Source organism: Ursus maritimus, unplaced genomic scaffold, assembly GCF_017311325.1.
Source record: "Ursus maritimus isolate PB19 unplaced genomic scaffold, ASM1731132v1 scaffold_7, whole genome shotgun sequence".
NCBI classification, from domain to species: domain Eukaryota; kingdom Metazoa; phylum Chordata; class Mammalia; order Carnivora; family Ursidae; genus Ursus; species Ursus maritimus.
In genome coordinates, this window is record NW_024426885.1 from 12137466 (window position 1) to 12165061 (window position 27596).

Sequence of the window (27596 nt, forward strand, 5' to 3'; positions counted from 1 at the left end):
TCTCTCTCTTTCTCTAAAATAAATAAAATCTTAAAAAAAAAAACCAAATTCACTGGTAATGAGGCAGGTGGATGCTCTAAATTTATTATGAAAGATAAAAGCAATATGAGCATAATTGCTTATTGAGTTTGTGACAGTTTATACTGACTTCACCTAGGAAATACCTTGTTTTGTGCAATATGGGTTTCATGTATTTAAAAAAGATGTGTTAATGAATCGAAGCCTTTCTTGGCAGTATCTATCAAAATGGAGAAGTGCATATCCAGCAATTTACTTTAGGATTATGAGGTAAAGGAAGGTATGAACTGTATAATAAAAATGCAAATATACATATTTAGAAATGTATGATATAAATGCATATTTATAAATATGCATAAATGTATATATCAAATACATACGTGTATTAAATATAGTATAAGGTCCATACTGTAAAAATGTCATAGGACAATATTGAAAAATATTCCAATGTTAATAACAATGGTTTTCTTTAGGTGGGTAAGACCAGCTATTTCTCCTCCTCTTTTTACTTCCAATTCACAATTTAAAAAAGACTGTATTTATTGCTTGCAGTAGTTCAAATTTAAAAATCTCTGAAAAAAAGGGATACATCCTACAATTATAATTGTAAGTGCTTTTTTTTCTTTCTTAATGGTACATAAAACGACAGGCTTTGCCACTGATGGCATTTCTAGATTTTATGAACAATGGTAAACAGAAAAAATGAGAAAACGTGTTAAATCCATAGGCCCCAGATCTCCCGTCCTTTCCACTTCACCAAGGTCATTTGCTGAATCTTACGGAGACATATTTAGCTCAAAATACATAACTTTCTGTGGTATTTGGGCTCGGGGAATCATTTTCCATTAAATTGGCAGGAATATAGGATCAGGAAAACTCGACTTCCCTTACACAGAGTGCAAACATTTGCAAAGCCAACTGTGTCAAAGACTGGGGAGATGGGTACACGAGATAACCACAGCAGAATTCTTGCCCGTGACCACCTTTCCATCAGGTGAGAAAACAGAAAAGGGGAGAGGAAAGGCATGACCAGATCTATCGCTTCTGGGATTTCAGACCTAGAGATCCAAACTTGAGGAAAGAGAAAAAGGAGAAAATCTCAGAGGTGGAAGAGCGTGAGAGCATCTGAAGTGTATTGCCTCTCCTTGCTCCTGCTGTGTCTCCCGCGGTCCCGGATGCATGCCAGGCACTCTTTTTTTTCTCTGTGAATGAGTTAGGGAGCGGCCCCGTGTGGCCAAGGCCCACAGGGGCCGCCTTTGTCTCTGGCAGTTAGGCAGCATGCAGAAAATAGAGAGGGTGAAGATGATGATGGACAGACGCTAAAACAAAGGATTTGAGTTAGATGGTGGTGGGTGTAGGGAGGGAGGGATAATGAAGACTGTGGCCAGGCTCAGGACACCAGGCAGGGGTGGAGACGTTATCTATGTGAAGATGGGAGAAGAAAGGAATTGACACCTCCCCCCCTCCAATTTCGCTCCCGGTGCTGTCAGACCTGCCAGACAGGTTCCCGGAGTTAAGGGAAAAGGAGTAGAGAGGGTGGAGAAGGGGAGGCATCCTTAACCTTTAGCAATAAAGCTGCACTGAGCGAGGGTGCAGAAACAGAGGAGCCTGAGTTCAAAGCTCAGCTCTGCCCATATCGGCTGCGAAACCTCTCTCATGTTGCCCACCTTCTGTGTGCTGGCTTCCTCAGTGACCAAATGGAGCTCATCATACTTTCTTCTGTGCCTCTCTCAAGGAAAGTTTGAGTCAAGAAAAATCTTTTTTTTTTTTTTAAGATTTTATATTTTTTAAAGTAATCTCTGCACCCAACATGGGATACAAACTCACAACCCTGAAATCGCGAGTGGCACGCTCCACTGACCGAGCCAGCCAGGCGTCTCTGAAGAAGAATCTTTATGTTAATAATATAGATAAAGGGGTCCCCCAGATTCAATGATTTCTTAGGGGGACCCACAAGATTCAGCACATAGCTGTGCTCACGGCTGGGCTTTATCAGGAAAGGGAAAAGGCACATGGGGTGATGTCCAAAGCAAAGTAGGCCCACGCTTCCCAGAGTCCTCTCCGTGGAGTCACATGGGACAGGTTTCATTCCTCCAGCGACAAGTTGGGACAACGCAAGTGAAATATTATTGACAAGGGAAGCTCATTCGAGACAGGTTTTTATTGGGGGACAGTCATGTGGCAACTTCGGCCTAGCATGTCCACAAATTCCAGTCTCTCAGAAGGAAACAGGTATTCAGCATGAACCCCATCGTTTGTGCAAATAGTCTAGATACTCACTCCGGTCAATTTCAAGAATGGTGGGAGCACTGCTGAAACCCAAGTTCACAAGTAACAGCCAGGGCCTACCCTATTGATAGGCTTTTCTAATGAGAGCTGGCTGAGGCCTGCTACGTCTTACTTGCACAGCCTGCTTGCTCTTTGCTCCCTAGGAAAAGAGTAGAAGGCATTGGTACTGGTATGGATTTGGAAAATGTCCTGGGTACGGGCATAAGGGACCTCAACATCCTCTACGGATGTTCTAATTCCCAGGTCCCTGTGAGCCCCGGCTCTTCTTTTCATCATTTTTCCTTAATCGTATTTAATCAAAGATTAGGCATGTGTCAGCCAAGAGAGCATTGGGATGTCAGCTCTTTTAAGAGATTCCAGGCTTGCTTGGGGCCCAAGAAGTCACTTCTGAAAGGGGCTTTAATCAAATGCCTTGACACTCTGTCCTGATGGTTAACTGGCTTCCTGTCTATGTGAGCTTTCCAGAACATTCCCAAGGGAAAGTTATCCTTCCTGTGTTCTCCACAGTACCAGGTGGAGATATTAGAACCTGAGTAGATCCCAGGCCCCAAGAAGCCCAGCTTTCAAGCTGTGTTGTATTAAAAGAAACAGATCAGCAAGAAAATGTAATCGAGATAAAGTCTGATCTGTATTTGCCTTTTTCAAAGAATACTAAAGATGACAGAATTCATTACCTACAGTGATATGTCTTAAAATCCCTTTCCCCTCATATTTTATAAATAGACATTTGATTTTTCTTTTATCATTTTTAATTTTTCAAATTTTTGGATGCCAAAATCTGGGAAAAATATTTTATTTTAGAATAGTTTTAGATTTATAGAAAAGTTGCAAAGATAGAACAGAGAGTTACTTACCACATACCCCTCTATCGGTTTCTTCTTTTAGTAACATCTTACATCAATACGGTACATTTGTCACAACTAATGAACAAATACTGATACATTAGTAACTAAAGTCCATGTTTTTTCCTTAGTTTTTACCTAATGTCCTTGTTCTGTTCCAGGATTCTATTTCGGATAACATTATATTTAGTCAAAATGTTTCCTTAGGCTCCTCTTGGCTGTGACAGTTTCTCAGACTTTGCTTGTTGTTGATGGCCTTGACAGTTTTGAGGAGATCTGGCCAGGACTTTTGTAGACCATCCTTCAATTAGGATTTGTCTGATGTTTTTCTCATGACTGGTCATGTGTTTTGGGGAGGAAGACCATAGAAATGCCGCTGACCTCACATCAGATCAAGGGTACGTTGAGGTGTTAACCTTGATCACCTGGCTGAGGTAGTGTTTGTCAGTTTTCTTTCCTGTAAAGTTACTCTTTCCCCCCTTTTTCTCTTTCTTTTTTAAGATTTTATTTATTTGAGAGAGAGAGAGAACACCAGTGGGGGCGGGGGTGGGGGTTGGGCAGAAGGACAAGCAGACTCCCCGCCAAGCATGGAATTCGACATGGGACTCAATCCCAGAACCCTGAGATCATGACCTGAGCTGAAGGCAGATGCTTAACTGACTGAGTCACCCAGGTGCCCCTCTTTTCCCCCTTCTATGTTGTCCGCTTTGGGGAGAAGTCACTATGCCCAGCCCACACTTAAGGACTAGGGCATCACGCCAGGCAAAGCATCTACATAACCTATTTGCATTCTTTTCCCTGCGAAATTTGTCTATTCTCTCCTATTTATTTCCTTATTCAAAGGTTGTGCATATTGGTGTGGACTCCCTCCGTGTTTTTGTGAACCGTCACTCCCATTCATCGGCATAGGCTCTGAAATCTCTGCCTGCTCCCTCACAAACAGCTCTTCCTGTTGCCATCTCCTCTCTCCTCTTTCCTTTTCTTCTCCATGAGCTTCCCCACCCCTCTATTCTTTCTCTTTCTCTCATCTGAGCCTTCCCTACTGGAATTTCCTACCCGAATTCAGCTGTCCTTCTGATTACCCCATGTACCTAAGAAAGAATAGGTGGAGAAAAGGGGGAGAGCAAGGGGCAAATGCCCCCTATCAGTAGACTACTTTAGTAGAGGGGTGGGACAGAGGCTGTGAATATTTCATGCACTGATTACTTGGTGTCTCTTATGTGCACGTATGTGAAAATGATTTCTAGAGAGCTTGTGTCGGGGCCTGTGTGAAGAGTGCTATGGGTAGTATCTCCTTCAAAGCTCAGACGACTCATCATGCCTATTTCACAGATGAGAAAATGGAGGCTCGGTGAGATTACTTGCCCAAGAACCTAGTGCTAATAAATGGCAAATCTGGGGTTTGTAGCCGTCTGGTTCCAAACGTGACAGCTTATGGGCTGAACTGAAGTGCATTTATAACCCTAAATTCCCTAGGAAATAAGCTTACCCTCTAGTTCTAAAGGCACTAGTGTGGAGTCCTATAACACATGTTTGTAGTCTCAGATTCCTTCTATAGGGCTTTTGCTTAACAGTCTTGATTTGTATAGGTAAACCTTACACAGTTTTGCCCTTTCCTTCCACTGAGCCATAACTTTGTTTTCATTTCATGCAAAGCAAAGTCACTTTAGACTTTTAGACTCCACTCGTGTTCCATTCTTCTTTCTCTAGAAATTAATATGGAGAAACCTGTCTCTGTACTAGTTTTCTACTGCTGTGTAACAAATTACTACAAACTTAGTGGCTTAAAACAACACGCATTTATCGGCTCACAGCTCTACAGACCAGAAGTCCAAGCATGGCACGACTGGGTCTCTGCGTTCCTTCCTGGAGGCTCTGCGGAAGAATTTCCCTCCAACATCCAAGTTATTGATGGAATCCAGATCCTTGCAGTTGTGGACTGAGGCCTCTGTACACTAGCTGGGTTTTGGTGGGGGGCTGCCCTCAGCTCCTAGAGGTTGCCTACAGTTCCTTGCTATGCAGCTCCTTCCGTTTATCCTCTCATGCTTTCAATCTCTTACTTCTCTGCCTCGGACCTCTGGACCTGGATTTGTAAGGCTCATGTGATTGGTTAGACCCACCCAGATAATCTCTTCTTAAAGTCAACAATGATACATAATATAACCTAATCACAGAAGTAACACATCACCATGTTTATAGTCTCAGCTATTATACAGGGCGTGTACATCAGGGTGTGGAAATCTTGTGGACTTCTTAGAATTCTGCTGACCATAGTCTCCATTCCTTTATTTACTCACATATCACATATTTGCAGAGCACTTGACCCATGCCCAGCATAATTCTGGGAGTTGGAGCTACGGTGGTGAACATGACAAACCTGGTCCCTTAAAACTTACCATCTAGTGTGGTCAGATGGGGGGAAACCAAGGAAACGATGAAAACTATCCATTAGTGATAAATGCCCTGTTCAGAATTAAAATAGGGTAGTCTCAAGCTTTAGATTGCATGGTCAGGAAGGAGCCCTCTGAGGAGGTGCCATTTTAGTTGCTTCATGAGAAGATAACACAGAGAAAAGGTCCACGTGATTGTCTAATATCCACAAGCCCAAGATGAAAGCCCACACCCTGTGGTTCCAGGGTTCCTTCTAATCATGTTTCACACATTTAACAGAGAAGCCTATTTTCAAACCACACCCTAACCCACTCTGCACGGTGTCTTACTCATCTGCTCTTGGCCCTACTTGGTTTGTGTTGCTTTGAGCAGAGTCTCCTAAATTCCCAAGCAGGAGCTAGGCTGTGTGGCATGACGATGGTATGTGTGACTATGTACGCCAATTCCCACAAACACGCTTCTCTTCTTCCCCTCAGACTGCTCCTGGAGTCTGGCAAAATGTTAATGGATGAAGACTCCCGAATGTAAGATGCATTTTTCCCAATAAATAACGAATGCTGCCAGGACATGTTTCTGCTAAAAATATACTCCACTGAATTTGCATTCCAATTTCCTGCTTAATTTGCACAACCTGGGGGTGACTGGGTGGCTCAGTGGGTTAAGCATCTGCCTTCAGCTCAGGTCATGATCTCAGGATCCTGGGATCGAGCCCTGCATCAGGCTCCCTGCTCAGCAGAGAGTCTGCTTCTCCCTCTCCCTGTACCTCTCCTCCTTGGCTCGAGCTCTTTCTCTCTCTCTCTCAAACAAATAAATAAAATCTTAAAAATAAATAAATAAAATTGCACAACCTAAAGGTTCAGTGAGAACTGCCGACCCAGGCACAGTGCACCCCACATCTGCTCTTGGTACACTACTGTTGAAAAGATTTCCAACCCTCATTGGACACGTTCATGGTTAAGAATGTAAGAGTATAAGGTTTTGGACCTTGTTTATCATCAAGCAGTTGGAACCATCAAGGTGCTCTGAAATATACACTGCACAAGTACTTCCTGGGTGTTGACCACGTGCCAGGTACTGTCTATACACAATGATGAGACGTCCCAGTCAGTACCTTCAAGAGACTTCCAATGTCAGGAGGAGACTAACATGCAGATGGACATTATAATACAGAAGGCTTGCTTGAATCAATGAAGTCATTTTTTCAACAGATATTATTGAGGGGCACCTGGGGGACTCAGTAGGGTAAATGGCTGCCTTCGGCTCAGGTCATGCTCTTAGGTTCCTGGGATCAAGCCCCATATTGGGCACTCTGCTCAGCGGGGAGTCGGCTTCTCTCTCTCTCTCTCTCTCTCTCTCTCCTTCTCCCTCTGCTGCTCCCCCTGCTTGTGCTCTCTTGCTCACGCTCTCTCTCTCAAATAAATGAATAAAATCTTTTAAAAAAACCCGAAATATTTATTGAGTGCTTACTCTGTGCCAGGCACTGTTAATAGATGCTAGACATACAGAAGTTGAACAAAACGGACATCGATCCCTGCCTTCATCAATCTTATATTCTAGAGGGGTAAATCATGAAATATATAAATGAGATGGTGATAACTAAATAAATGCTGTGGAAGAAAATAAAGAAAAGGATGCTTGGAAGTGTGGGAGGAAGGGAGGTTATTATTACTTTAAAAAGGTAAGGGAAGACAGCCCTGAACAGGTGACACTGGCATGGCATGGGAGGGGAGGGGGAAGGAGTTGTGTAGGATCTTGTGGGCCATTGTAAGGACTTTGACTTTGACAGCATGAGCTGGGCAGCCAGAGAGGATCTTGATTAGAGGACTGACATGATCACCTACCTTTTGTTTTAAAGGATCCCCCTGCTGGCTAAGGTGGAGAGTAAAGAGAAGGGGGCCAAGGGGAAATACACAAGTGAACAGGTTATTACATATTTCGGGTGAGACATGATGGTGTCTGAGACCAGAGTGATAGCTGTGGAGGTGGTAGAAGTGGGATTGGCTGATGGATTGATTGGATATGGGGCTGTGGCAGAAAAAGTAGAGTTAAGGATATCGCCAGTATTTTTGGTTTGAGCAACTGGAAGAAGGGGGTCGCCGTTATTTACATGGGGAAGATGATGGGAGGAGCAGATCAGAGGCCAGAGGGACCAGGAGTCTAGTTGGGGGCAGGCTGGGTGTATCCTGTATGTCAAACCTTAATGGATGTGTCCGTTAGGCATCAGGGTGTGAGCCTGGCTTTCAGGAGAGAGGTAGAGCACTGGTGATGTAATTTTGTAACTTCTAAGCACAGAGATGATGTTTAAAGCCATGAGTTAGAATCAAGAGACGGATGCAGTTAGAGGAGGGGAGGAGTCCGGCGGCTGAGCCCTGGGGCTTTTCAATCTTAGAGGTCAGAGAGATGAGGAGACACCAGGTCAAAGAGACAGAGGAAGAGTCAGAGAGGCAGGAGGAAAATCAGGAAAAGGTGATCTTAGAAGCCTCGTGAAGGAAATGTTTCAGGGAAGCTGGAGTGACCGGCCCTCTGTGTGAGAGGAGATGGAATCCAGGGCACGCGTACAAAAGGCTGGCTTTAGACAGGAACACAGACCGAAGGGTGACAGGAGGGAGGCCGAGCATCGAGGACAGGAGCAGGTGGGTGGGTAGAGGGCAGAGTGCAGAGGCGGGTTCTCTTCTAACTGCTCCACTGTTTGCAGCGCTAGAGAAAATGAGGCCATCAGCTGAGAGGAGAGGATTGGAGAGAGGAAACAGGGTGACACGGTCACCTGGGAGAACGGGGGCACGGTCTAGAGGAGTGTAGTAGGAGGGCCGAACAGCAGCACGGTGCTTGTTGAGGCTTGTGGTCATGAATAAAGTGGGACTTGTTGACACGGTTGTACATTTTTCTCCAGTCATATTGGGCAGCAGGCAAGGAGCAGAGGACGCTCGGATTGGCCAGGGTTGGGGTCAAATCAAGGGAAAGCTGAGCAAGGAAAGAACTAAATGATGGAATCCAAGCTGGGTGTGGGAGAAACAGAGGACATGGGGGATGGGGAGCAATGTGAAAAGGAGTCGGATTGATGAATGGATTGCAGGTTCATCAGGTAGGAGGATTGTTGGGAGTTGTGGCACACTAGAATTAACAAGAATGTGAGATACTTGAAATCAAGATTTGGAAACTGGGAGAGCTGGCATGACAAAGTGTAGTGTAGGGGTCAGCAAACAGGGCCTAGGAGCCAAAGTTGGCCCACTGTCTTTGTTTACATAGCCTAGAGCTAAGAATAGTCTTTACTATCTTTTAGTCTTTACATTTAATTTTTTTTAGTTTTTAATTCCAGTATAATAACATAGTATTACATTAGCTTCAGGTGTACAATAGAGTGATTCACCAATTCTATCCTTTGCTCAGTGCTCATCAAGATAGTTTTTACATTTTTTAAAAAAGATTTATTCATTTGAGAGGGAGACCACAAGTGGGGGTGGGGGGGCAAAGGGAGAAGGAAAAGCAGACTTCCTGCTGAGCAGGGATCCTGATAAGGGGCTCAATCTTAGGACCCTGAGATCATGACCTGAGCCAAAGGCAGACATTTAACTGACTGAGCCACCCAGGCACCCTTCCTTTTTTTTTTTTTTAAAGATTTTATTTATTTATTTGACAGAGAGAGAGAGACAGGCCGCGAGAGAGGGAACACAAGCAGGGAGAGTGGGAGAGGAAGAAGCAGGCTCATAGCGGAGGAGCCTGATGTGGGGCTTGATCCCATAACGCAGGGATCACGCCCTGAGCCGAAGGCAGACGCTTAACTGCTGTGCTACCCAGGCGCCTCCGAAGGCAGACTCTTGACTGAGCCACCCAGGTGCCCCAACTGAGCCACCCAGGCGCCCCATCCTTTTATTTTTCTAAGATTTTTTTTTTTTTAAAGATTTTATTTATTTGACAGAGAGAGACACAGCAAGAGAGGGAACGCAAGCACGGGGAGAGGGAGAGGGAGAAGCAGGCTTCCTGCTGAGCAAGGAGCCCGATGCCGGTTTCGATCCCAGGACCCTGAAATCATGACCTGAGCCAAAGGCAGATGCTTAACGACTGAGCCACCCAGGTGCCCCTAGTTTTTACATTTTTAAATGTAATATTCACACATACATACAATATTATTCTTTTAGCAAGAACAGTTGCTCCAAGAATTGAAGATATGGCCTCCTGGTCTGCAAAGCCTATAATATTTACCACCTAGTCCTTTACAGAAAAAGTTTGCTGACTCTTAGTCTAGACTCTAGGGTATCACCATGTGTGTGAATGAGTGGGGTAAGGTAGAGGACACAATTGTGAAGGCCAGGTGGCCAGGATATTGGCGGGATCATCTACATGGGTATAGAAACCATGAATAATTATGACAGTAGTGTTGGAAAGTGATAGAGAGAAGAGTCAAGAAATGAGGGGTTGTGACCTGGGATCTGTAGAGCACCTATACAGCACTGTCATGTAGAGCGATCACAGGTGGTCTAGACTGACAGCATGAAGTTCAATATTCACAGTTCAAGGGAGGAGAGAGAATGTTCTAGAAGTAGCTAGGGGGAAGAGCTAGTCAGTCATTGATCCACCTCTAGGCACCAGTGGTTTGAGGGAAGACTAGAGCCACCCCATGACACAGCTGCAGGCGCAGCAGAGTGCCCAGAGATGGCCTGGGTGCCCGAGTTAATTGCGGCTTGCGCAAACAGCACAAGAGAAGGGGCAGTTAAGTCAGCCCCCCACTGGCTGAAAGGCTTCGCAGAGGAAGCCTTTGAGCTGAGGCTTAAAGTATTAGTAGGGTTTGGTCAGGTAACAGTGGGTGGGATAGGAAGAAGAGAAGGAATAGACAGGTGTAGGAAAGCATGATATATTTGAACACTGACCTCAGAAAGTCACAAATGAACTTCGGTACAGCTGGAGGTTCTAAACCAGTGCAATTAGGAGCTTTGAGTGAAGAGCATTGTTTCTTATTTGCATCCTGGGGCTTAAGCAGATTGAGAGCCCCACGTAGATAGGTAGATGCTCTATAAATGAAAGAAGACACACACAGAACTTTAACCCTGTTACTTCCCCACAGGTATAGTAGAAACTGTTTTATATAAATCTTTATGTGGGGATTCATTCATTCATTCATCTCTCCAGCATTTTTTGAGAGTATCTCATCTGCCCAATGTCCTGCCAGGCATTGGGGATATACTGTGAACAACACAAAAGCTTCCACTCTCTGAGCTTATAGTCTGCAAGTAATTACATTGAAGTATGATCAGTGATAAGACAAGATGATATGGGTGTTCCATGCCTTGGCATCTAAATTAATCTGGGGGCTAGGGAAGAATCCTGGAGGAAGTGACAGTTAATGTGGAGAAATAGGTTGTTGTTAGAACAAGGAATGGGTGGTAGTGGTGAATGTCCCAAGGGAGGTGATGGCACTCATTGGGTTGGAGGTGGGAGAGAGGGCTGTTTCAGGCACCGAAAGACATTGAGTGTGCTGAGAGATGGACCTGGAAAGACGAGTGGGGCCTGGACTGGAGTGGTGTCTCTATCTTCGAGAAGCTTCTGGCAAGTGTTCAAAGTCTTCCTTCTCTCTAGGCTGTCAAGTCCAAGAAGGCAGGAACCAAGTCTGTCTTGTTCCCTGCCTTGCACCTACCTATCAGGCCTTAGTTCTCATGCCCGGCACGTGGTGGGTATTCCACAATGCTTTGTTGAAGGAATGCGTAATTGTGAACCGTAGTCTAACTCTCTGAAACTCTTAGTTTTAGTGTAAATACCTTCATTCCAGCATTCTTGTAAACAAAATGACGAATGTGAAAGCATTTTGTAAACTATAAAACATGATACTTGATTTAAAGCTATATTATGTTGCATATACGTATAATGTAGTACTTCATTTGTGCCCCTAACAACTGTTTTTTTTTTTTTTTGAGAATCTTATTTGCTGTACTCAAAACCTCCAAAGATTGTTTGAGAGAAATTACCCAGTTATATGCAGTACAAAAGTAGCTTGATTAGGGAAAAAACCTTCACCAGCCTGATTACTTCCTTTTACCACTTCCTAAAGTGGCTTCTAGCATATTCGGTTTGCTTGTTTTCTAAGAAGCGAGCATTAATCAACAACAAGTAATTATGCTTTTCTCCTGGAATAGATCCTATCTCGTTCTTCATTGTGTACTCATCCGTCTTCACTAGTGAAACATCAACTCCTTGAAAACAGGCAACTTGCATCTTTTATCCCCAGCATTATAGCTATTAGCTGGTGCTTAATACCTATTGGCTGAGTGTTTTTGATATATATTTTTTAAAGATTTTATTTATTCATTTGTCAGAGAGAGAGAGCGCGCACGAGCAGGGGGAGCAGCAGGCAGAGGCAGAAGCAGGTTCCCCAATGAGCAAGGAGCCCGATGTGGGACTTGATTCCTGGACCCTGGGATCATGACCTGAGCTGAAGGCAGACGCTTAACCAACCGAGCCACCCAGGTATCCTGTCCTATTGGATGAATTTAATAAAATTTATTCTGGAAGTTGAGACTATTCACAAATACAGTACTAGACACTAATTGTACTTAATGTACTTAAATGATCATTGGGTATTATATTACCAAATGCTTCATCTACTTTAACTTGAGAAAAAAGAAAGAAGATGCCGAAATATTGAATTTCATTTTTTGCTCCAAATTTTCTAGTGTTTGTCTTGTTTTAGGTCTACCACATAATGAGTAATAATCAATGACATTATTTTACTATCTTCTTCAAGATATGATAACGAAAAGGTAAGAATGTTGGAAAGCTTTTTCTGATATTTAGGTCAGGTTTCCTTTTATTTTGTTACATTTCTCTGTGGCCTACTAAATAGTTTTCCATCTACAGCATTTAAAAGCTATATTTGCTCTTATGTTTAGCTCTTTGATTTTGACTTAATTATTATATACACAAATGAGTCTCTTGATCCTGCCCCATAAAACAGTTCCTATAGCTTCTTAGTAAGTGTTACTCAACTCTGTCTGCCTCTTAATTTTGGGGGAGTAAGTTTAGACATTTAGAGTGGCCCACGCAATTTGGAGACATTTAGAGTGGCCCACGCAATTTGGAGAAAGAACTCTCTAAAGTTAATTTTTAAATAAACTTTTTTAGAGTCTGTGATGTATCTTTTGTCTTTTCCCAAGTTTTCTTTCTTTATAGTGGTAAATTTAATTAAATAGAAAAACCTCTTTGCTGAGGCAGAAAGAATGAGGGGAAAATGTTTTTTGCATATATGTGCCGTGGATTCCTCGTTCCCCTGATACAGTACTGTCATTCATTAGCATATCCCATCCACCATTACAAAATGTGTAATAAATTTGCAACAATTTATTCCACTGTTGCTTTCTGAATTTTTCTTCTGAACTCATCTTAATTTCATACCTAGGGCTTGAGTAATTAGATTCAGTTTAAATGGCTTTCGAGTTGTAGGTGTACTAGGTAGTGACTGAACATTAAAATTGTTGATCGATAATAAACACTGCAGCAAAAGCCTGAGAAATTGATTATTCCCCCCCACTAACACCCATTTTTCTTATGTTTTTCTGTGATGTGTGCTGAATGTAAAGGCTACAACACTCCCGTGTATTTTCAAACATTATGCAAAGTCTGTTTTGCTGCAGAACTTGTGCCCTCTTGCCAGATTACGGTCTCCAGTCTGTCCCCATCTTTCAGGTCTCAGCTCAAAATTCACCTCCTCTGAGAGCTCCCATTTCCTAGACGATCGTTTTGTCAGCAACTTTTTAATTTTATCGATACGAAATAAGCTTGCTAATTTATTTATTGTGTCCCTCCTTCCCCTGCTAGCCCGTCAAGGGACAGGTCACTACTTTTAGCCAGTGGTGAGCAGCGCTGGCCTAGCGATAGCTGCTCAATGCATTTCCGATAAACGGATATATGCGGCATTTTCATTTAGCGGAGACAGTTCATTCCCTAGGCGGATGGGGCCTGACTGTAACTTTGCATGACTCCGCACAAAGCACGTCGGAAATCTATGCAGACGCCTTCTTTCTCGCCAGGCAGAGACTCTGACCCAAATATCACCTTTCCCACCCCGATTCTCGCTCAAGGAGAGACAGAGGCCTGAGAACCTTCTCCCACACGTATCCCAGAGGTGGCCGAAGGGAGCACGACCGCACACGGAGGCTGCTTGCCGCCGCCACGTCAGCCGGCGCGCGCGACGGCAGCGCGCCTGCGCACGGAGGACCGCCCCCCTACATCCGGGGCCTGGGTGGCGGCGGCGCCGCCGTGCGGGGGTCACGTGGCTCTTTCCTTTCCGTCTCTGGTCGGCTGGGCGCGGGCGACTGCTGGCGAGGCGCGTGGAACCTCGCGCTGGTTCCCCTTCGTCTCCTCTCCCGGCCCGGGCCACTAAGGAGTTCGCTGACGCCGGGTGAGCTGAGCCTGCCGCCAAGATGCCGGCCTATTTCCAGAGGCCGGAAAATGCCCTCAAACGCGCCAACGGTGAGTAGGGGATCGGGGCGCGCTGGGCTGGGTTGGCCCGCGGCCTCGGAGGTCGAGGAGCCCAGGCCTGCTTCTCGCTGCTCCGCTGCCCGGTTGCGGCCGGAGAGGTGATCGATGCGAACTGCCCGCCGCGGTCCCGGCCTGTGGGTGGGCATGGTTTCCCTTTTCGCTCCAACCGACTGGGGCCGGTGGGAGGTGCGGAGCCGGGAACCGTCGCTCTGGGGGCTCTTCCTTCCTCCCGCCGCCGCCTCCTGGTGCGTCTCGGGGGCCGCGGTCCCGGAGACACGTTTCCGGGACCGGAGTTCCTTACCTCCTTTTTCCGCCTCCGCCCGGCGACCCAGGCCTCCGGGCTCTCGGCTGCTTAGGCCCCGCGCCCCCAGCCGCCATCTGGGAGTGCCGGGGAGGAAGAAACATGGCTCCCTCCCGGGGACAATGCACGCGAGAACCTCGACTCCACCTCCTGCCGGCGCCGGGAGCCGGGAGCCGGGCAGTCCCACCTCCGGCCCTCCTGCAGACACCTCCGCCCCCCAAATCCAGCGCCGGTCTTTGCTGGGTCAGGGTCCACTTACCCTTTTCCCGTCGCTGTATCACTGCTTCGGAGACTCTGACCCATTTAACCTGTTACCTGTTTTTTCTGGCATTGATTATTGGCAGCCCCAATCACATGAAGTTGGAACAGAGTTAATACTGTAAGAGAGGGACTTCAAGTTCTCTCTTAAAGATAACGAAATTGAGGCCTAGAGAGATAGAATGTTTACCCAAGGTCACTTTGGGAGTTAGTTGTTGAGCCAGGAGACTAGAACCAAGGTCTCTAGACTTTCAGATAAGGCTTTTTTTCGCCGCAGCTCTACTGCTTGCGATTTTTCTTTCAAGGTGTACTTAAGCCACGGGCCCTTTCAGGAAAACTTGTGCGTGTCCTGGTCTGTTCAAGAGGCATTTATTACGTTGGCGTTATGGGGGTGCAAATGTACTGTGCATTGCTCTGGTTTTTAAAAACTTTCTCTTTAAGAGTTTTTAAGCCCAACAGTTTCTAAGTGTGTAGGGCGTCTATGGCTCTTATTTTCACCCTTTCTCTACCCAAACAAGTTTTGGGTCTTATCCCTGTTGTAGGTGGATATACCGTGTCTATTACAGTTTTATGTTTATGGAGCTTATTTGTTAACTTGTTTGAAAATTCTCTTGTGAAAAGTTCAATTTCAGTCAATACATAAAATTAATACTACTGATAACCTGTCAGGTCTAAAGGTGTGTTTATCACATGGTTGTTATTTTAAAAGTAACAATTTGGGGGTTGGTAAGAGTGTGGAATATGATAATTCCACATTTTTTGGAATAGAGTACAGTAATTGTTTTAAAAATCGGTTAAAACTACAACTTAGATCTGATGACTACTCATTTTAACCAGTGATCTAATGGTTAGAACAGGCAAGAATTAAAGATGTTAATTTCTTCTTCTTCTTCTTCTTCCTTTTTTTTTTTTTTTTTTTAAGATTTCACTTATATATTAGAGAAAGAGAATGCACAGGCAGGATGGGGGGGAGGAGCAGACTCCTGATTCCCAGGGAGTCTGGTTTGGGACTGGAACGCAGGACCCTGGGATCATGACCTGAGCTGAAGGCAGATGCCCAACCACTGAGCCACCCAGGTGCCCAAGGTTGTTAATTTCTAGGAATGAAAATAGATCCAACTGGAAAGTTATCACTGCAAAATGAGCTGTAGCAAAGTTAGAATTTTTTCTTACGTGTTAGGAAACTTAGAATTATATTATGGTATACAAAAATGACTGGGATTACATTAACTGTTCCAATTGCTATTGTAGATCTGTTTTACAGTCACTTCCTTTACCCATGGGCGTTTTTTCTCATGCTAATAGGCTGAAGCACTGTAATCTTGATGGCCTTAAATAGTACACATTTGATGTGTTCAAGGCTTGTTTCTTTCATCACGCCTCCCTTGTGAATCTTGATATGCGCTTAGTATGAAGGGTTTTCCGATGTGTAACAAATCTTAAATGTTTTTACACGTTTTCTAAGTTGAAATAGATTGGATTCATGAAGGGAAAGTTGGGGAAAGCATCTGAAATTAAAGTAGGCAAGATGAGCAAGGGGCACCTGGTGGGGGGGACACTTTAATTTTGTGTAGGTTTTTATAAGGCTGTACTGTCTCTTTGCTGTAGTCCTTTTAAAATGTAGGTTGGGTGTTTCTGTAGTAGAGGCCTTAGCTTTCAAGGAGTAATTTCTGTACCTTTGATCTTGTGAATGAGAGCTCCTGTCTGAAAGTGTTAAAGTGAGCAGAATGGATGGCACATGGCACTGCTTACAGAATTTACAAAACTAGGATTATAAAAGGACATTTCATTCGATGGAGATAATCTCGTTTAATGTAAATGTTTTTATCTGTAACATTTGTATCCTCAAACACACAGAGAACTAATCAATCCATTTTATTATCTTAATAAAATGTGAATAAATTTAGAATAGTTGTCACTCTGAGTCTGTAATTCAGAACAATATTTTTGGGAATTGATTATAGTAATCATTCAGGAAGATGAGAACTTGGCCCACCAGTTACAGGCAAGAAATTCATACACTGGAATCATTTGCGAAAAGCCCCTTTTCCTGAATATGTTGTCAGTAGTGTGGAATTAATTGCTCCTGATCTTGTAACAGCCTTTTAATTTAGATTCTGGCAGTGATTCATGTAAAGTTGTCATTAAACCCACAAATTGTGTAACATTGTAGCTTATCTACTTGTTCTGTTGCACAGATAAACTAGTAATATTGAAGGGGGCAGACCTGAACTTTTTCTTTTAGAAATAGTTTGTCATTGTGTTTGAAAGGTAAACTCAGAATGCCTACACTCCTGGTATTCATAATTCCAGATTTTAATCTTTATTTCAAGAATATCGGTTTGGAAATGGACTTTTTTTTAAAAAAAAAACATTGCAATAGAGCCTTTAATGTGTGGTGTTTCTTTTTAGCCTCAAAAACTTTTCCTTATTAGATAGTTAAGAGGAACTAAATTCTCCCAGTATGTAAATTAGGGTAAAGATAGGAACTCACCCTCTTGGATTATCATGGTCTCTGTTCCATTCCCTTTTTTTCCTTTAAAAACATTCTTGCTTGGTATCCATGTTTGCTTTTTTTCTTGGTGATGCTGGAGGTGTCCTATAAAAAAATTATGTTTTAGTGCGTTTGTTTTGGTTTGTTTGAACCTGTTGTTTCCGAGTTTGAAATTGGAATTTGGAATCATAAATTTTGATTGGCTGTTTAGGAAGCGAAAATTACTTTTAAGGACCCTTGGGTGTCTCAGTCTGTTAAGCATCTGCCTTCACCTCAGGTCGTTTTCCTGTGGTCCTGGGATCCAGTCCTGCATCGGGCTCCTTGCTTGGCAGGGAGCCTGCTTCTCCCTTTGCCTGTCCTTCCCTCTGTTTGTGTTCGCGTGCTCGTTCTCTCTCTCTGACAAATAAAATCTAAAAAGAAAAGAAAGGAAAATTACTTTTAGTTCTATCCCTGAACAAGATTTCTTACTTTTTAGAGTGACATTAAGAAATCACACTCCCCTATTTAAAAATAAGAGATTGGGTAGGTGAATTATTTTTAGACAGCTTATTATTTTGTCATCACCATGGTGGGGCCAGCTCTCAACTTTAATAACTCTTTGTTCCTGTTTTGTGTTACAAGCATTTTGACAGTGTTTATATAGAATAGTATTAAGATTTAAATGCTCAATTTAAGACTGGGAATTGTATGTAACAGATTGTTTTGCTGCTGCAGTGCTAGTAAATGTGAATCATAAATTTAAAAGCATTTATTTCCAAGTTTTTGGCTGATAGAGACCTTTTTTGTTAAATAGTTGTTAAAAATACTTAGGGTACTGTTGGATTTTAGAAAATAACCTTGTATATGTATGCTTCAGGAAGAAGATAGATAGGTCCTCCCCTTAGAGCAGGATAGGCTTATTATTTTAACAAAGTATCTAGTTGTATTACATTTTCATTTCCTCTTACAGGGTTGTTTTTTGTTTTGTTCTTTTGTAAGATAATGGACTCAAATGAAAATGGACTTTTCCCCATATTGCCAGGATTAATGTTGACATTGACTTGAATTATTGTAGAGGGGTTTGTTTTCACTTGCATATGAAGAATATGATTTGATACAATATGGGATTACATAGGGTATTGTATAAAGATAACTTACTTCGGTATATTTTGTGATTTTTCTCGTTGCAAACTTGTTAATATACCAGAGCTGGAATATTGTTTGTAGTTTTCCTGGAGGAAGGAATGTTCAGAAGCAACATTCCTGAAAGATGTGCTAGTTGAGAGAAGAAATAATAGAGAATTACTAAATCTGTAGATCTAGTAAAACTCCTAAATAAGGGACATTTCTGCCTGTTGTTTGCCTAGCACGTTAACATGGTTTATAATGTATGGTGTTAACTCTTGAAAATAATTCTTTGTTAAAGATTTTTTTCTTAGGAGGAAAATAATGATTTTTAACAATGGGAATGTAGTGTTTTAAGGCCTTCTTTTTTAATGGTATAGACTAGTGTTTTGGTTCCCCAAAGTATTTTTCAAATGTTTGGTGGAAAGATTTTTTTGTGTGCAGTTTGGCAGTTACTGAATTTTAAGTTGAACATAACCAGATGACTTAAGTTTGATAGCCCCCCACCTCATTGACTAAGTTTTGTGCAAAAGAAAATAAAAGATGAGAAAAAATAGGATAAAATTTAATCTTTGTCAGAAATAATATGATAGAGGAGACTTTGCTTTTGACTGAATTCCAAAATGAGCAGTATCCATAAAACCTGAGATTGGAGCTGGATTTTGAAATACTGCCACATGCAGAACGCCTTCGGGTTTAGGCGGCACTAAATTCATAAGTGGATAATTTCCTTGCTATGCATTCTAAAATTTTTACTGTCTTTAAAAATTGTGTTTTTTAATAAACTATTTTTTTAAATAAACAATTTTAGAAGTTCAAGATTTACAAAATTATTGCAAAGATAGTACAGAGTGTTTCCATATAAACCGTAACCTATTGATATCTTTTATCATTTTGGTACATTTGTCGCTAGTAATGAACCAATACTGATATATTGTTAATGAAAGTCCATACTTTGTTCGGATTTCCCTAGCTTTCCCTAATGTCCTTTTTTGAATTCCAGGATCCCATCTAGATACCATATTACATTTAATCATCCTGTGTCTCCTTAGAAACCTCCCCTTGTTATGACAGTTCTTAGATTTTCCTTGTTGATAACCTCGACAAGTTTTGAGGAGTACTGGTCAAGTATTTTGTAGAATGTCCCTCATTTGGAGTTTGTCTTAATATTTTTTTTTTCATGTTTAGACTGGAAAAATAAGTGGAGAGATATTCCATAGATTGGAAGACTAAATATTGTTAAATTATCAATTCTTCCAAATTTCATTCATAGATTCAGTAAAATTTGAATGAAAATTCCAGTGAGCTAATTTGTAGATATTAACAAACTGATTCCGAGTTTATATGGTAAGGTAAAGGACTTAGTAAGCCAAATAATACTGAAGAACAAAGTTGGAGCACTCACTGCTTGGTTTGAAGACTTTTACATCTATAATAATCAAGATAGTGTGGTATTAGCAAAAGACTAGACACATTGCAATAGAGAGTGATCAGAATAGAGAACCCAAAAGCAGGGCCACACAAATAGTCAGTTGATTGTAAAGGGAACAGAGTCAATCTAATTGACTGTCTAATTGACAGTCTAATGATTTTTCTGCCTGGCGTCTTAGCACGAACTAGTAAAAATTTCCTCAGATCACTGTGATTGAAGTTATACTTGACTTTACTGTGTTTGCTGGGGAAAGGTTTTTTTCCTCTCATGACCTCAATTTCTGGAACTTAGAAGGACACATTTGGTACAGTGTAATTGAGTGAAATCCAGTGTTATATGTAGACCATATTTTGAGATAGTACCAGTTTTTCATTGTTTTAGACTCAGATAGTTTTGGCATGGCTTTAGATAGCAAAAATAAACGTTTATCTAAAAAGAGATGGTGGTGAGTTCAGAAATTAAAATAGCCAATTTAAGCAAAATTTAGACTTCTATATAGTATATATAATGGATTTTAATTTTCCTGAATTATTTTTTCAGAATTTCTTGAGGTTGGAAAAAAGCAGCCTGCCTTGGATGTTCTTTATGATGTTATGAAAAGTAAGAAACACAGAACATGGCAAAAGATACACGAGCCGATTATGTTGAAATACTTGGAACTTTGCGTGGATCTTCGGAAGAGCCATTTGGCTAAAGAGGGATTATATCAGTATAAGAACATTTGTCAACAGGTATGAAAAGAGCTGGGTTTTATATTTTTAGTAAGTGCTTTTAGTGACTTTCAGAGGAGTTTACTTTCTAGAGTTGTAATATACTTTATATCTTAAAATTTGCTCTTAAAATATTTTATGGTTTGTTGAGAAAGTGTTTTAAGGTTCTTTCTCTCCCTCTCTCTCTCTTTTTTTTGATTTAGGTGAACATCAAATCTCTAGAGGATGTTGTTAGGGCATATTTGAAATTGGCAGAGGAAAAAACTGAAGCCGCTAAGGAAGAATCTCAGCAGATGGTCCTAGACATAGAAGATCTGGATAATATTCAAACTCCTGAGAGGTATGTACGTTAAATTGTTGATACATTTTCCTCAGGTTTTCTTGACATGTGTCTCCATCATCCTCGTTTGAAGTTCATTAGAAGGAATGCTTATCTTCAGAATTTTAAATGTATAGTAACAAAATCATACTATTCAAAATTTGTAAGCAGATAGGAGGCACATACCGATTTAAATGGTTGTAATATGCATGGGGCATTCAAATATTTGAATGCGTGACTACTTTACAGTGCATCTAAAGTTGTAGGAAGAAGTTGCACTTTTTTATACTGACCATTGTTGGTTTTGATTTTTCAATCATATGGCAAAGTAGGAAATCGTATCTAAAATTCTTTTCGACTTTTAACATTTTTTTTTCCTTCTTTTTAGTGTTCTCCTAAGTGCCGTAAGTGGCGAAGACACTCAAGATCGTACCGACAGACTACTTTTAACTCCATGGGTTAAATTCCTTTGGGAATCATATAGGCAGTGTTTGGACCTTCTTCGAAACAATTCTAGAGTAGAGCGTCTCTACCATGATATTGCCCAACAAGGTAAGATGAAAACTGATTTGAAAAGTTGACTTTTGGGACAAGATTTTGCAAAAGATGGACAAAGTTAACCTGTTTTTCTCCATAGTACTCATTTTATAGTTTTTATCCTTACTGAAAGATGATTGGCATTCATTTTAAATATTAAATAAGTGACTGTAAGAAATTTGTTTTACTTGTTAGTGTAATTCTATATGAAATCCACTTCACGAATATCTGAATGACAAAGTCATTTTGGGATTTTCCGGTGACTAAAAACATAAATGGAACTTATTGATTGGTTTCTGATAAACTTGAGTTCTTTTGACTTCACTACTGCATATTCTCAACCATGCCGTGGGTTTCTAAGGCCTTTGTAAGCTTCGGACTTGTAGGATTCCTTGAAAAAAATACATAGTTTTATTTTCTTAAACAGTATCACGGAATATAGAACTAAGTCATTTTGATGACTCAGGATTGTCATAAAAAGTATCCGGTTGTTACACTGTGTATACAATTGACACTTGAACAACTGGGGGTGGGTGGTGGTAGTGGTGCTGATGGATATACCCCTTTCCCCCATTCCTGCACAGTTGAAAATCTGCCTATGACTTGACTACCCAAAATCTTAACTACGAATACCCTGTTGTTAACTAGAAGCCTTACTGGTGACATAAATAGTTGATTAATACTTATTTTCTTTGTTACATGTGTTATATACTGTAGTCTTAAAACAGGTAAGCTGGAGAAAAGAAAGTGTTAAAATCATAAGGAAGAGAAAAATAAATGTACAGTACTGTATCGAAAAAGTCTACACGTTAGTGTACCTGTACAGTTCAAACCCTTGTAAGGATTAACTGTACTTTGAATCCTGAACTGTATGAAGTCTGTTCTCTTGATCTTGTATCTTTTCCCTACTGTCACTTGGTTTAATGCAGCTTTTTAACAATATATGAATGGAATATATGTGACTTGAGAGTGGCTTTTGGCTTTTTCTTACTTTGGCCTCGGTAAGCCTTGTGTTGCCATTCTTTTCAGTATGGGGGACGATTGGCATTTGTTTATCCAAGTTGTAAGTGACTTTAAGAATATTTTACTTTGAGTGTTAGAACCCGTGTTCCATTTTGCTTACATGGCTAGCATATGTGAATTTTCATTTAGCAGAAGTACACTTGGGGTTTTTGATAACTACTGATAGAAATGTTAACCTGAAGTTAAGCTGCGTCCCTTTTGTTTTGGTCCTGTTGGAATAGAAATCTCTTTTAAGAGCAAAGGAATTCTGAAACAATTGTTGTATTGCATATATGACGATAGAAAATTATTTTAATGACAGAGTAAGTAGTTAAGGTATACGTCTATGTACACAGCTGAAGTCAGGTTACCAGAAGCCCGCAGTTTGTTAGCTAGCGAGGCTCTTTATATTTCAGGCTAGAATATTTTGTTCTTTTAGGATTTGAAGTGGTAGGTGTTTGAAAGGTAAGTCCTCCTACACTTTAATTTGAATAGCTTCCCATTTGTAAACTCTCCTAGAACCCCAGGACCAGATTCTAGCTCTAGGACAGGACTATGTCCAAAAGATGGTCAGGATACATGATGAAGTGACCGATGATTCTGATCATTTCTAAAGACTGATTATAAGTTTGGTAAATCTTGTTAAAATAACTGATTTTAATATTTGAAATAAAACTAATTCAAATACTTGGTGATGGTGGAAGGTACCTAATATATCTTATAATTATGCCTATAGCTTTCAAATTCTGCCTCCAGTACACCCGTAAGGCTGAATTCCGTAAGCTGTGTGACAATTTGAGAATGCACTTGTCACAGATCCAACGTCACCATAACCAGAGTACAGCAATCAATCTTAATAATCCAGAGAGCCAGTCTATGCATTTGGAAACCAGGCTTGTTCAGTTGGACAGTGCTATCAGCATGGAATTATGGCAGGTATGTTGTGAACTATTTGCTGTCTTTTGTAGTCATAATAACCCATATTACCTTTTTTTTTTTGTGAGTAAAGCAATAGAAGTTTATTAAGCAAGGATACAGAAAAAGCTCTCAGGAGTGAGAGGGGTTCTGACAGAGTTGCCTACTTTTTTTTTTTTCCTTTAATGAGTATCTTCATCTTGATATTTATTGGTTAATTTCCATAGATAATTGAGGAATTTAAGATGCCCTAATGGATAGCTAAGAGTTCTGGACAGGCAGTCTCAGGATATTTTGGTTCTGGTTGCCTGCTGTGAAATCTGGGCCAAATCAGGTAATCTCTTTTGGACCCAGTGGCTTTGCATATAAAACAGTTCATCCTCACTGTTGCTCAAAGTGTGGTTCAGTGTCTGTGAACTACCTACTGATCCAGGATGAAAGAATTATAGAGGAGAATATGCATTTATTAAGGGTGGAGGTTTTTTAGTTTTTTTTGTTTGATTTTGTTTTTGGTAGCAATTTCATGGTAATTTTGTGTGTGTTTACTCTGTTTAGAAAAACTAAGCTTGTCTTTTAGTTTTTGTAATAATTTTGCTGTATTTCATAAAAATATTGGCAGCAATAGGTTGGAAACTTAAAAAAAAAACTTGTCCCTTTACTGTGGATGTTGGAGAAATGCTGCAGTAGATTGTCTCCTAGATTTCTTAGTGTTTCTTTGGCTTAGTAAAGGTGTGGGGAAGAGCCTATACTGGAGATCTTAGTAGTGTTGGGAGACTTGTCCACTATTTGGGCTTTTTACGTTAAGAATTCCACAAAGACATTTTCACATGATTTTGTAGTCCTGACTTGAAACTTTTAAATATTTGACCAAAAGATAAAATCTAATTGAAATTACAGAGGAAGATCGGTAGTTTTTCAGCCAGTTGAAACGGTGATTTCCTGCTTTCCAAAATATTTTCCCTTCTGTAGGGACACCCTTAAAACACTACCTGATGAAGTAATGAGGAAAAAGAGGTACTATAGAAGACAGACATGCTTATTATAGAAAAAGTGGATAAGTAGAAAGAAGAAACTATTCACCTGTTATTTTATTATTCAGAAATAACCTCTGTGATGTGTTTTATGTCCTTCCAGATTTTTTCTTATACATTCTCCCAAGTAGTGTGATAATGATACACTTGAAAAAACTTCTAAATCACGTTTATTTATTTATTTTTTTTAAGATTTTATTTATTTATTCGACAGAGATAGAGACAGCCAGCGAGAGAGGGAGCACAAGCAGGGGGAGTGGGAGAGGAAGAAGCAGGCTCCTAGCGGAAGAGCCTGATGTGGGGCTCGATCCCAGAACGCCGGGATCACGCCCTGAGCCGAAGGCAGACGCTTAACCGCTGTGCCACCCAGGCGCCCCTAAATCACGTTTATTTTTTTATTATTATTTTAAAAAAATATTTATTTATTTGACAGAACGAGCGAGCACAAGCAGGTGGAACAGGAGAGGGGCAGGGAGAAGCAGGCTCTCCGTCAAGTAGGGAGCCTGATGCGGGGCTTGATCCCAGGACTCTGGGATCATGACCTGAACTGAAGGCAGACATTTAACTATCTGAGCCACCCAGGCGCCCCTAAGTTCATTGAAGTGTAATTTACGTTGAGCAAAACTCACCCTGAAATTTGAAAGATGCAGTCATCACCAGAATCAGGATTTAACTCCCTTGTGCCCCTTTGCAACTAACCCCACCCTGAACCGTAAGAATCTGTTGATCTGTTTTCTGTCAAAAAGATCACATTTAATAATTAAAATGATCTGTTATGGAAAAATTTGTAAGCATATAAAACCAAATTTTTAAAAGTATACCTTGAAACATCTTTAGGACAGTCAAAAGAATGGGATTTGAAAATAACCTTTGCAAATTAAGCACAGTTGACAAAGTTGTCAAGATAGTTGGAGCTAATCTGGTTTTGTCAGGCTTCAGGCTGGGGTTGGTTGGTAGAAAGACTAATAAAATTGAATTTTATGAAATTCTCTATGGGGCTGATACATTTTCTTACAGATACTTGGCATCTTAAAATTCATCCTTGCTACTACTATGAAAGGGGCAAAGAAAGCGAAAGTCTCTATTCTATTTATATCAGTTGGCACATGTTCAAATACACCTTATCTACTTTAAAAGCTTCTTTTGAGCAGCAGCCCTGAAGTTCATTAGCATCTTGAACTGGACTGAGGGAGTTGCATATTGTGGCTGAAAAGGCAATGCACTTTTTTTTTTTTTAAAGTCTGTTCTGTCTAATTTGAAGAAGTTTAAGGATTTAGTATTTTTGCGATAAAGGTAGTTTTCTGAAATATATCAGATATTGTAGATGAGTAAAAGGAACCACACATAAAGGAATTTTACTTCCCACTTTTTTAATTCAGTACTTTGTGTTTTAGGTTTCATAAAGAGATTTGGATTAGATTTTTTTTTGTTTGTTTGTTTAGAATGCAGTGACTGATTTATACTACTAATTTTAGGAAGCATTCAAAGCTGTGGAAGATATTCATGGACTATTCACCTTGTCTAAAAAACCACCGAAACCTCAGTTGATGGCAAATTACTATAACAAAGTTTCAACTGTGTTTTGGAAATCTGGAAATGCTCTTTTTCATGCATCTACACTCCATCGTCTTTACCATCTGTCCAGAGAAATGAGAAAGAATCTTACACAAGAAGAGATGCAAAGGTAAGAATGTTACAGTCAAATAATATTGAGATTATGAAATAAATATCTTCTCATGAATGGCATGGTTCCAGGTTAGGGTATCTCAGCTTCTACACCACTGACGTTTGGGGCCGGATAATTTCCTGTCGTGGCGGATTGCACTTAGGGTGTTTCACAGCATCCCTAGTCTGCCCACTGGATGCTGGTAGCAGTCCTTCCACTTCTGACTGTGAGAAGTGTCTCCAGACATGGTTGTTCTCTGGTAGTCTTGGTCTTCAAGTAACTGTCCTTTGTCTGATAACCAACTTTGCCAAAAACCTGATTGAGAAAATCGAATATTAGGAAAGACAGTGTTACTGTATGAGCTTTCTATCCATATACGGTATTTAAAATCTAGTCTTAGGACAGATAAGAGAATTTAAAAAATAAATGCCATCAAGTCACTTTTTCCCCTGATTAGAAAATATAACTGAGTGTGTGTTTGAATATAGAAAAGGGGTCTATAACCTAGCAATCTAAAGACCACTTTATTTTTTTTTAACAATACATGCAGCCTATTTTCTTTCAGTCATGTGTTTTTTTTTTTTTTTTTTTTTTTTAATATGTTTCAGTTAGACTGCGGGAGCTCACGCCATTCTTTTTTCTCATTGGCAGACCATGTTATTTTGGCCTCTGATAGAATTTTGTACACCAAATGTTTTTCTAGCTTTACAGCAATACATGGAACAGACTAAATGAATTTTCCTAGTGTATTTTCTTTGAAACTCTTAAGGACAGTGTTCATTATGTCATCCACTGTCCTTTGTGCAGTTCATGTCTGAGATTAAAAAAACAAACGAACTTGGGTTCCTTTAAGGTACTTCTGTACTATCCCTTTAGAAGGTGCTGTAATAACAGTATTATAATAATAGAATTAGGTTATTTAGCTCTATGTACGTTATTTTGCTTAATCTTTACAACAGCGTCCTGACTCAGAAAATTAAGTATCTTACCTTAGGTTCCAGTCTTGGAAATGGTGAAGCTGAGATTCTAACCCTTGACCCTTGGGCTCCAGAGCCCACTATCCTTAATGTCCTATAGTGCTCTGAATTCAACCGGACTTTCCTCTTGTGTTCTAAGGAAACTAAGATTCAGCCTCACCACGAGTCCTCCCCTCCCACCTCCCAGTTGTGTTCACTTATGATCCTTGTAAGTTTTTCCCCTTTTCTTACTGTCATTTTTTTTCCCTTGATTTTAAAGCTGCCTTAATTGTTTTTCTAAAGAAGCATCGGGTATACAGATTTACCTGTTCTACATTTTAGACCCACAGTCTTTTTCTATAGTTGGCAAATATTGACAGTAGTAAGTGGTGGGTGAAGTTCTGCTTCTCCCAAGTATTCATTTTAGCACAGTCCATTTCTCTTCATCTCCTGCTTTGATGAATAACACGTGTGAGTACAGTCTGCTGGTATGGTGTACATATTCTGTCACTGGCGTGTCTTACCAGACAATTAAAGAAGTGGTTTTTTGTATCAGGTAACTTTTATGAATTTAACAGATTTGTAATTTTGTTCTCTAGAATGTCTACCAGAGTCCTTTTGGCCACTCTTTCCATCCCTATTACTCCTGAGCGTACTGATATTGCTCGACTTCTGGATATGGATGGCATTATAGTCGAAAAACAGCGTCGCCTTGCAACACTGCTAGGTCTTCAAGCCCCACCAACAAGAATTGGCCTTATTAATGATATGGTTGGTATAAGTTGGAGCATTCTTACAGCTCAGAATAAAAAACTTTATGGTCACGTTTTATAATTCATGACTGGTGGTTCTGATGGATGGACTA

At 40.8% G+C, this 27596-nt stretch overlaps 1 protein-coding gene across 1 annotated transcript in view; it reads left to right on the forward strand.

Moving 5' to 3' along the window:
- The first annotated feature begins 13803 nt into the window (after positions 1-13803).
- Positions 13804-27596, forward strand: part of EIF3A (eukaryotic translation initiation factor 3 subunit A) — a 34848-nt gene continuing 21055 nt past the window's right edge. The window contains exons 1-7 of the mRNA XM_040624162.1: positions 13804-13997; positions 20136-20326; positions 20509-20645; positions 21013-21176; positions 22900-23099; positions 25585-25793; positions 27331-27502. Coding sequence (XP_040480096.1) covers positions 13949-13997; positions 20136-20326; positions 20509-20645; positions 21013-21176; positions 22900-23099; positions 25585-25793; positions 27331-27502 — 1122 coding nt within the window. The 5' untranslated portion in view covers positions 13804-13948. The remainder of the gene's footprint in view (positions 13998-20135; positions 20327-20508; positions 20646-21012; positions 21177-22899; positions 23100-25584; positions 25794-27330; positions 27503-27596) is intronic.